Source organism: Cryptotermes secundus, unplaced genomic scaffold, assembly GCF_002891405.2.
Source record: "Cryptotermes secundus unplaced genomic scaffold, Csec_1.0 scaffold87, whole genome shotgun sequence".
Classification (NCBI taxonomy): Eukaryota; Metazoa; Arthropoda; class Insecta; order Blattodea; family Kalotermitidae; genus Cryptotermes; species Cryptotermes secundus.
In genome coordinates, this window is record NW_019739942.1 from 1,239,035 (window position 1) to 1,250,687 (window position 11,653).

At 39.6% G+C, this 11,653-nt stretch overlaps 2 protein-coding genes across 5 annotated transcripts in view; one reads left to right on the forward strand and one right to left on the reverse strand.

Moving 5' to 3' along the window:
• Nucleotides 1-11,653, reverse strand: part of LOC111872025 (phospholipid phosphatase 2) — an 85,250-nt gene that overhangs the window by 7,357 nt on the left and 66,240 nt on the right. For 2 of the 3 annotated variants that reach the window (XM_023865508.2, XM_023865507.2), the window contains one exon: nt 999-1,153. In XM_023865508.2, the coding sequence (XP_023721276.1) occupies nt 999-1,153 (155 nt within the window). Of the gene's footprint in view, nt 1-998; nt 1,154-8,984; nt 9,130-11,653 lie in introns of those variants that run through there. The other variant, XM_023865509.2, reaches the window with a different exon arrangement.
• Nucleotides 5,487-11,653, forward strand: part of LOC111872018 — an 89,453-nt gene continuing 83,286 nt past the window's right edge. Inside the window, exon 1 of one of the 2 annotated variants that reach the window (XM_023865495.2) lies at nt 5,487-5,702. The gene's annotated coding sequence lies outside the window, so the exon portion shown is untranslated. The remainder of the gene's footprint in view (nt 5,703-11,653) is intronic. The other variant, XM_023865491.2, reaches the window with a different exon arrangement.

The following is an 11,653-nucleotide window of genomic DNA, read 5'->3' on the forward strand; positions in this document are numbered from 1 at the left end:
GCTGTACTTTCATTTTTAGGTAAAATTACGGTACTTGCCTTATTTTTATACAATAAAAGTAGGCTTATGTGATCACTATGCTCTCTGTATGTCTGCATATCCCCCATCAACTTATGAAACTTGATATGTATGTCACAGTTGGTCACAGCACATGAGCCCATCTCAACAGTGTACTTCATACATCCCTCCCATCAGTCGGTCTGTATTTGTATCCCCTATCAGTGCTAGGCAATGGCTGTGCTCTGTGAAAACTTCACTGTGGCAACGAATATGCATGTGACAATATAAGAATTGTTGAACGTATCATTTTGTACTATGCAGTCTATGTCATATCAAAGATAAGTAGGTGATTAGTTCTTCCTAGAATGTCTTGTGTTGTTATCTTTCATTCATCCCTTACTATGCAGAAACATTAATGTCAATGTATGTACGAGTATTACCAGTGAACCTGATTTGTCATTGAATCATGTATCAACTTATTTTGAGAATGTAAGTTAGTTTCAAGGGTGTCTGATTTTCAAGACTACCATGTATCACATCTTTGTCAAACGTTTAGCTAATTGTGTGTGATATTGAGCACTATTGGCTAATGATGTCAGGTGTTTCTGGAATGTAATTTAATGTGTTGATTTTACTCATCATTTTTTCTTCATTTCCTCTCAAGTGATTTAGTTGTAATATACGGCTTTGATATGTCACATATGGAATTTGACAGTAGATGAAATCATTATGATCATAATAAATATTCATGATAATGTCTACTACTAAAATGACTATATACAGTTGACTGAGAAGAATTGCAAATAGCATCAGGTAAATCATTAACAGAACCAGAAAAGAAAATAAGAGAATCAGATAGGTAGACAGTAAAAAGAATTGAAGGATTATAAGGTACAGGGTTGAGGTGTTCAATTGTTATTAGATGGTGTCAGTGAAAATTCAGTGGTGTTTGTGTCTTGTGTATCATGAAGCTGCTCCAGTACTGACTTTTAACTTACCCCAATGAAAGGAGCCAGAATGGTGAAACAGAGTAATGTTGTGATGGAAATGGTGTCCCCTCTGAATTTGTGGGAAATCTTTGGGTCATCACAGTAGAAGCCTGTCTGTACAGTTGGGATCAGACCATACTCTATCATGATAATGCCTGCTGAAACTGAAAGAGGAAACATACTCTTGTACTGTAACTGATGCTTAGAGGCAAGAAGTTGTTACCGAAAGAGGAAAAACTTACATACTTAACTAATTCCATAAAACAACACAAATCTGTAAGTTGTCCACCTTTAATTCAGTTTGAATCTCCTGATATTTTTCCCCCCTGAAAAGTGCCAGCATTCATGTGTAATGGCTGAGAGGAGAGATTATATTTTGTTTCTTCTTCAATAAGGGACAGAAGAGAGGTGAGATATAAGGTGCTGCTTGCTTATCTTAGTCTTTAGCCCTGAAATTGAAGGCACTACTGTTAATTAAAATTCAGCTTAGCGAGAGTGAAAATAGTCTAACTGCCACAAAATTAATATAACAAAGGAATACAGCACCCTAAAAAATGGTGTTTCCAGAGAGAAGCAGATGTCGGCCAAACATTCTTATTATTACAATGATGCACTAGGTTACGTGTATACTGAACTTAGTTTATGAAGAGGCCCTTGATTAACATATGAAAACTGGAGGGGGGGGGGCTTATGTAATCGTACAGGTTCTTCCTGTGCTTAATTAAATGATACACTGTTAAGACTTAGGGGGTGAGAGGTATATTTTGAATTTGAGGGTCTCACAGCAGAGGCTATGAATAGTCTTGACTTCTGGGATTTAATGCTAAGTAGTCTGATGAAAGCCGATATTTTTGAGGAAAACGTCTCCATCTTCAGAGTGGAAGAGTACACCAAGCAAGAAACCAACATGAAGTAGACAGCAAGCAGAGTTCTGTTTACTGCTGCATTCGGTTGACTTTCATCAGACTACATGGTGTACATCCCAGAAGATACAACCCTTTGATTGAGGTATAGCTCCATGCATTCTTAACTGCAGCACTTTAGCTTCTTGCCCTGACTACTTTGCCTTCAGTGAATAATCCTGTGGTAGCCACTTGATACAAGTCTAACTGGCTGGATGTGATGAAAAATCCCTACCCACACCAGGAATTGAACCCAAGTCCAGCCTGTGCTAACCTATCCTGGATCATTCATAATCATGCTCCTAGAATGGTAAAATTCCTTCTCTTCATTTCCTTTTGTGGACCTCGTTTATTCACTACATAGCATTTAAGTTGCCCAACTTTTGATACAGAATTAATAAGTAGTTATCTGTGCCCATGTTGCATCAACAGGGTACATACAACTTCCCCATAAGGTGTGTCAACTTACCATTCATTTTGACGTCAAAAAAAAGCACAGTCCTTGACAGTTTGTTATCAGTATATTAGTATTAATCACATGGGAAGTTTCACAATAGCTATCAAGGCAGCAGTCGTTTCCTCTGATGGTTACAGAACAATATTTCAGGGGGAATGTATGGGATTTGCCCATTTTTATATATCACATATGAGATTCACCATTAGATATGTAGAGAAACACATCCTGTGCACAATGACATCACGTTCTGTTTCCTACATTTTACCTCGCAGACTGATTAATTATAGTTGTAATTTTGCCACATAAGGCAGTGACAATATAAGACAAAGAGTCTGAACAGCTAATGAGAACTGTTCCGAAAGATATAACAGAATTCAACAAGCAGTAGGTTTCTTTCTTCCCGAAAACGAACGTGAAAAATAACGCATGAATTGAGATATGTATTTTGAAATTCACTACACAACTAGGAAACCCAACCAGTGAATGAAACGCTTGATGCTGAATATTTCCTCCATCCATAAAAGAACTCTAATACTTATTTCTCGCCTGAGTTCATTTTCCATTTATGCTTCTGAATGAACATTTAAAATGAATAATTTAAGGTATCAGCATACAATTTCGTTTGATCATTGAAACACACTTAGTTAATGTCATTAGAAGACATCTCCAGGGCAGGATTTACAGCTGTGGGGGTCTCTACAAATTTAAGTAATTACAATTTGTTCTCTTTTATTGTAACTTCTTATAATAACCAAAAATACAAATCAATTTCGTGATTTTTGAGCAGCAAATATCTCAATAAAATGTGTGGATTCCATTTGAGTTTCTTGGACGCCGCGGGGCGACCGTCTTGCCGCTCCTCCCTGAACATGCCCTTAAATTTCTAGCTAATTGGAAATCTAAGCAGTTAAAGAAACAAGTATTAATATCACTCGCTGTCAGCGTCATTTATTTACAATTCCGAGGGATTAGACATCACATAACTATATACTTATAAAAATGTAATGCTTCTGTCGGTTTAGGTCTGTTCCCTAAGGCGGACCTAATAGAGAACGCTCAGATATAAAATTCACCCCGCACTCTTGGAAATACGCACTGTACGATGACTGTCAAAGGCGACGCACGATTATTGCGGTTCAATTTTTTTTACACAATTCAAATCCTCATTTTCACCCTTTCTTTTTCGTATTAAATAAGTAATTTGAAATAATTAATTTGTTTTAGCTACTATATATTGCGATAAAGAAATTAACCGAGGCGGAGCTGGTCTAAATATGACAACGTGTCATATGAAGAAACTGCAAATAATTCTAATGCGATATAAGAAAATTAGTCCCAGAAATGTCTATTATTTCGCATTGTGTCTGAATATTTATATTATCAAATTAATTTCGTTATGTTCTAATAACCCTATGACCTAAAAAACATTCGTAGCACCATATCCATTGAAGTGATACGAATGGAACATCTTACAGAGTTTACATAGGTATTTATTTACCAGTTATTTTATTTCCATTATTATTGGATGTCATCTTTTGATGAAAGTGACGTGAATCCTTTCTTTATATCACAAAACATATCGTAACTAATATTGCCCTTGAGTAAACCACGTATAGCATTGCTCTCTTCATTAATGATTATCAAATTTCGCAGCTAAGTATATCGATTATAAATTTTAAAGTGGGTAGAGACGGACAGGCATTAGTAGAGTTCAGAAAAATGCATAGGGAGAAACCAAAATTATTTGCTTTCTGATTCGCAGCAATTTATTTCCCCCTTGCTGATGGAATTTTGAATTTCTCGCAGTTTTCGTAATGAAGACAACATAAACATATATTTTGCACGAGACTTGTTATTTACAAAAAGGTGGCGTAGCGATACTACGAACTATAACTGACAGATTTGGGGTTGAAAATATTTAGACTAGACTTCAGTAAATTTAGCACCACCCAAAGCATGGATGTCTCTGCGTTTATTTTGTGTTTGTGCTGTCTTGTGTGCAGGTAGCGGCCTTGCGATGGACCGATCCCCCGTCCAGGGAGTCCTACCGACTGTGTATAGGATTAATAAACTGAAAAGTGGCCAAGGTCCAACAAACTGAAAAGCGGCCAAGGTCCAACAAAGAACTGTACAGCCGTAGACAGAGAGACAGAAACCGTTTGACTTTCCTTGTTCTTGCATCCAAAGACAAAGTGGCAAAATGTTCTTCCCGTTTTGGTATAGGGTTGCATTTACTGTTCTTCGTACCCTTTGTGTAGTCTCCGCATTCACTGTCTATTTATCGTTGCTTTCTTGTACTCGCTCATTTTACACTTCGATGGTTATACGACGAGGAAAATTTGTAATTATTCATATTTATTTATATTAGAATATTTATATTACTTCATCGCGTTCAACCGACACCGATTCGGAACCACGTATTTCACCCGAACAAAAACGTCCAACTGTCTCCTACCAGCTGATAATCTCGCTCACACCGTAAATAAAGCTTCCACTGTCTTTATTCCATCTCTGTTAATTGTTGAGTGCGGACTCCTGACAACTGACGGCCGAATTTAAACTGCACATGGAGTGTGACCATTATCAAAACGCTTCCGCTTTTACGTTGCAGCTGCTTTCAATCGTAAGATGCATTTCGTGTCGAGTTAACCATCTGACGTTACAATTTAGCGTGGCAAACTTTTCTTTTATTGTTTTATTTTAAAGGATGCTGCAGCCTGATATAAATTTTCCATGACTGGTCCGGGGGCCGGAGAAAAGGCCGATGCGAGCCATGGTTTCTTCACTCCACATCTGTAACTTAAAATCTAAAGCGGAACTTTACTGTCATGTAATCTTTGATCACTAGCAGACGTTAATGTCAAAACATGGCCGCCAAACATAATATCAAAGCATCTGATCCACCTGGCCACCGAACCAGAAAGCGTGCATAGAATGTACATATGTCGTGATATGCATACTAAATACAACAGTTTTTTTTGTTATAAATTTCCTAACATGGATTTAAATATTCCAGGGGGATCAAACTGAAAATCGTATTTCTTAACATTCTGACATTATCCATTATTCCAACTTTCGAAAATATAAGCAATTGCTTACGTCATACAAATCGATCCTGCAAGTCGAGTTAAATGTTGAAAGCAAACTACCCCCCAGTGGAAAATTCAGAAAAATGCTTTCATTCGACGTAGGAAAGTTGTGAAGGACAGTTTCATAGAGCGAGTGTCATGGAAGGAACCTCAACTAGGTTACTGAACTTGGAAGTGGGTAAAAGCAGATTGGGGTATTCAGAGATGAAGAGAGTACAGCTAGTGAAGAATACGCCATTCAACCATAACTGCACCTTTCCTGAACGTGAGTTTATTACATTGTTTACTCTAAACTTGTTTTATTACGGGAAATATCAATCATTACTCCAACACTGGGAAAATAACAATAATTTTGCTTTTTAGGTAATTTTGAGCGTTTTCATAGCTGGAAAATGTGGGCAGTTGCCTTTCTTCAGCTAGTCAATTTGTTTATCAGTTATGATGTTTCACAGGTATTCTTCCTGAAAACAATCCCATGAATGTTTTGAATTTAATCTCAGCATCGTCATATAAAACCATACATAAATATACAAATGGAAGGTCTCACATCATCTGGCCTCAAGTGCCGCTTAGGAAACCAGATGCCGGCAAACCTGCATTATAATCAAATGCGATGTCTGTACTTCGCTAGAAAGAGTTCAGCGTACTGTGAAGAGGTTAGAGGAAGATACGTACCGTACGGCAGCCCTTCATGTGAATTTGAATTAATGAGAATCCCAAATTCCAAAAATCCCCCTTACTTTATTTTTATCCCTATGAAAAACAAAAATTTGTCTTCAATTATGCGAGGTCTTCAGGAGTACATCCTCGCATTAATGTGACTGCAGTGTATGTTAATTCAACGGGGAGAACTTTATGAATTCATGAAGTCACATAGTTTGTATCGCGCAATCCACTCAAAATATAGTCATATTATAATAATCCAACCGACTAGATTGGTTCAAGCAGTAAAGTTAATGACATTCATGAGGGGCCAGGTTTGAATCTCGACCAGAATACAGACTATCATGACTGAAATTTGCCGTGGTTTTCTCAGTCCCTCCAGGATAGTGAATTGAAATAGGCCAAACCTTTCTTCCGCATCCTCTGCAATTCAGCATTTATTAATCAACCTACCATTCGACGCCATGCAGTCTAGCAAGCACAGTGTCCTCACACGAATAAAAGAAATACCTTACAGTGGTTCACTGCGTGATCACAGAGCGAATCACGACCGCCGTTCCTTGCTGCGAAATCAAATCACAGATCTACATGTTAATGAGCTCAGCCTAGTGGCTAAAATGGACTACTTTCTGCACTTCATCTGCGTCTTAATGACTGCACAATAAATGCCGAAATATTGCAATCACTTTCACATTTTCTCTTCTTCTTTTTCGTGATCTTTTCTTTTTTTAATTCGCTTAGTGGGGGGTGGAGTCCAACTGGGTCCACTCGGCACGGAGGCCACTGATTGGCCTATTGTAGCCTGCCCCGGGTGATTATGATGATGGAGAATTTGGTGGAACGAAGATTAGCAGGGGAAACCGAAGTACTCGGAGAAAAGCCGCCCCAGCGCCACTTTGTCCACCACAAATCCCACTTGACCAGACCCAGGATCGAACCCGGGCCGCCGCGGTGGGAAGCCAGCGACTAACCGCTTGAGCTATGGAGCGGCCTTTTCGTGATCTTACTTTCCGCTTGTTTGTCGTATCAAGCGTAGAAATCATTAGATATTTTTTTTATTCAACAAGCCGTTTCTGAAGATACTGTATATAGATTTATAAAACTTGAATCACCATCATCAGCTCAAATGGCTCTGCGTGTGATTTAACTTGTCATCTGACCGATGTCTATATCAAGAAGTGCACATTTCAAGCGTTGAGGAGCAATTTCCTTGTTTATTTGTGGAGGTATGGTAAAAATGTAGACAACTGTAGTGATGAGGAAAACCCCGGCATCAATTTAACTTTACGTCTTAATATTGTATTTCGCGAGCTTCTAAACTGCCCATAATTTTCAGCAAGCTTACAGGCACACGGGTCACATTGATAGTGATAATACTTAGGCCTAAGACTTGAAAATTGTAGGCTCAAAATATCAAGGATTTCCAAAAATTGCTAATTCACTACGAGCGGCAACGTAAAATGCCGACACGCGTCTGAGGAAAGTAACCCGTGCAGTATGGGATGGGGGGTGGGGGGAAGAAGGGCTGAATGTTAAAATAAAATATAAAACTGTTTCACTTCTTTCATAAGTGCCTCCGATAAAGGACTGTACAGGTAACTAAAAATAAAATCGTTCTTCAGATTACAAGCGGTGCCCCCAAACACGAAACACGGTTCTGGAATGACACCTGTATTTCTGCAGTCTTTTAACGTCTATAAGGTACAACACTGTATATGAACACGAACACAAAATGCTTATTTTCTTCAAAACCGTTACAACGATTGAATCGTAGATTTATTTTTAAATTAAGGTCCCATGTAGCTTTATGTCGCGTGTATCCTGGTAACGCGACAGTAAATAATCGATTTCGGATTTCATAACTCGATTTATTGGATAATTTCACACGTCGTAACTACATTTCGTTATTACACTTTCAAGATTGCTGTATCTATGACACATAAACAATTATAACCCTCTCAAGGTTAACACATCAACTGCTGAACTGCCTTGAACGACGTCTTCCTGAGGAAACCTTTCGAACAGTCTTCACTGTTTCTTATATAGGCTTGGCACGGCCAACATAGAAAACACGGCTTCTACTGTAGACGAAACTTGTTTACTGCTCGTTGTCTAGCAACTGAAAGTAATTTTCCTATTGTTGGTCAAGAATTTTTCTTCGCGGGAACGTGTTTACCTAGCTGTTCCCCAACAACGGATATATACATAAGGAACACCCTCCCGAAGTTTGGCACATTCCTCCTGGGACATCCTGTATACATATATATATATATGTGCTATATGTTACATTTATATAGCAGACAAGTCTTCCAAAACTGTCTTAACGAGAGTCTCTTATGGAACCTTGTGTAATGGATGTTGTGGCGATATGGCAAACTACATTAATCACGACAAACACTTCTGAACGTCACACAAAGCGGCAGGAGGTCAGGAGGCGCGGCCGTTCCCCCCTTCAAATTGTTGTATCATTTTTTTGCCTGTACGCAGGCCAATATTTAGACATTACGTATCAAAGTCCGCTCTCGATCCCAGATTCAATTCACATCCGACGTCTCGATAAAGTGTTTTTTTTTTTACCCTAAAATTCCACCATGCTGTGAAGACGATTAAACTTTGTTGAAAAAATTCATTTACAGGAGAAAGAAATTCTCACCGCCATTGCCAACTACAGACAGGTGGCAGACCTTAATAACTTCGTCCTCATTTTGCATAGTTGGCTATGACATGCAACTTTATGTTACAGAACACGCAATTGTCTGATACCTATATTATTACACCACTCTTCAGAAAGTAACACAGCTGAAGCAGTTTGATTAGTTCTTAAAGGCCTCGATCGTTGTTGCGAATTATTCTACCGACTAAATATACCAAATGGTTTACTCACTTAATCCTGCTCTATTCCACTGCCCCATCTCAAGCTGAACTGGTCGAGCTAAATGACAGCTCAAGATGACAAATATTCCCAAGCGATTTTTCCTCCCTCACACATCACACAACTAACAGCTGATCCTGATCTGTGCTTGTCTGGTTACCGTGACACGGACTTGCATGACGTAAACGCGGCTCACGTGATCTTGACGTCATCAAACAGATTGGTAAAATATACAAACTAAAAAATATCGAAAAAAATATTTACTTTAATAACAAATAACTCATTTATCGTCATGTAGCACCACTCAGTGGTTCAGTTACACATTCATTTATCATGTTATTGTATATACACTGATGAATGCATTCATTACGTGATCATTTGGCGCATATCGTTAAAGACATATCAGAAGCACCAATGTATCTTATCTCATGCATTATCTCCGCCAGTACAGGTCTTTCGGAAAGCGCAGTTGTCCCGTACTTGAGGCTTAACCCGCTAGTTAAAACAAGTTTTCTCTATGACTCTACAGCCTTTCGGACCTGGCAAACTTTTCAGTTTGACTTTTTACACAGTCGGTAGGACCACTTGGACGGAGGATCAGGCCGTCGTTAAGGCCGCTACCTACACACAGAACACACACACAGAATAAACGCCACAAACATCCATGCTTTGCGTGGAATTCGAAACCACGATCCCAGCGTCCGAGCGAGCGAAGACGGTTCATGCCTCAGACCGCGCGGCTACTGTGATCGGCAGTTAAAACAGTAAGTTATTATTAATTTTCGGAATAAAGTATAATTATGAAACAGCTTTGAGTGATGAAGCCATTAGGCTACCATAACAAGAAACTTGGTGATTTTATTAATACAGAGTAGCTAGTATTACCAGGGAGTCAAGATGGCACAGTCGCTATAGCAACGGGCGACGGGCTGGAAGGTCGTGGTTAGATTCCATGTGAGGGAAAAAATCTGTCTCTTCTCCACAGCGGCTCTGGGACCCACATAGCCTCCTACCCATAAGGAGGGGGGGGGTAAGGGAGTCGGGACTTGAAGATGACCATTTACCTTCATTTAGTGCCGAGGTCAAGAATGGTGGAGCCATACATTCACTCCCCCATGTGTCATCATGGCACGATGCTTAATTAATTAAACACAGTTTCGTCCAGGAGAGATGGACACAACACTGGATGGGAAACAAGAAATGCAGATAGATGCTCCGTGAGGAAACCTCTTGGAAAGCGTTTCGGGACTTCAGGGATTGCAGAATGTTATTAAACTGGATCCTGGGAGAATTAATTTGCGAAGCTATAAAATGGGCTGAAGTAAATCGATGTTTTATCCAAGGCTGTGCTTTGGTTTTAATGGTTCTGAATCTTCTGGTTATGTTATCATAGGGTCCATTAATCAGTCCTCTCTCCGCAAATAAAATGGGATCTCACGTTTTCTTCTATGTAAGATTTGACAAACCTCATCGGAAGGCTTTTCATATAGACTTGACTCTGTATTTTCGTCACAGTAACCGATAATTGGTTTCATCCTCTTCCGCAGTTCAGCGAAAAGGGGGAAACCAATCAGCTGGATATAATGACGTATGCTTCTGTTCGCCGTAACAATGACGTCAACTCTGTACAACTGGAAACAGATTCATTAGTTCTTTCTAGCGTCAGATGGCGCGCACGCATCACCCTGGAATAGAAGTACGAAGCATGTGCAATAGAGTGCGTGTGTTACCACTTTGGAGACGGGCGTGCAAAATTATAGTGAAGTAAGTAAAGGTATCCCTGTAACAGGCCATTGGGCCCATAGGGTTGTGATATGTTGAGGTTCCCACAATTTCTAGACAATCGACTCATAGATGGTGGCACGGTTGTCAGCCCTTTACCCTCAAGAACATTCCAAGAATATTCCTGGTACTCATTTCTGTTAGAGGCTGAGTCGACCCCAGGGCCACAGTGCGGCTGGAAGGATTAGGTCAATTGAACAAATTCCAATGACCTCATCGGGACTTGAACCCGCGACCTTCCGGCTTATAGCATAGTGCCTCAACCAACTACGCTACCGCAATATTAAAATTAGTCTTGTACAAATACAGAGTGTGACGGTGCTGACTGGGTTGAATTACCTGAATATAAGATCCAATTTGTTTTTGAAGACGCTGATGAAACTTCGAATCTCAGTGATAGCAGGGAATCTCTTGATCAGAAGATCCAGAAGTAGTTGCGGCTTTATTGTGGCAAATGCTGACAAGGATGCGAGGATACATTCCTGCGAAACTGTCTGTCAAACTGACATGTCGACACCTGCCCTAATTTTTTTTCTTTTTTTTTTTTTCCTCCCCACTGCAAGAGTACACGCAACAAAATCCACTGTCAAAATTTTAGCTGCTAACGCGCACTGCAAGTTTTTCTTTAATTGCTGAAGCTACTCATTTTTTCCTGTACGCGGAACCGCTTGTACCAGAGGTTTGTACAACCCCAGCCTAGGCTGAGTCAGCCGTGTTGCGTGTTGCGTGTTGCGTGTTGCGTACTGCTCTGCTAGGGTGAACATTTCTCCAAGGGTCTGGCAGGCTACAATATTGGCCATGTTCAGCAATTTTTAAAAAATACTTGCAGTGCGTATTAGCAGCTAAAATTTTGACAGTGGATTTTGTTGCGTGTACTCTTGCAGTGGGGAGGAAAAAAA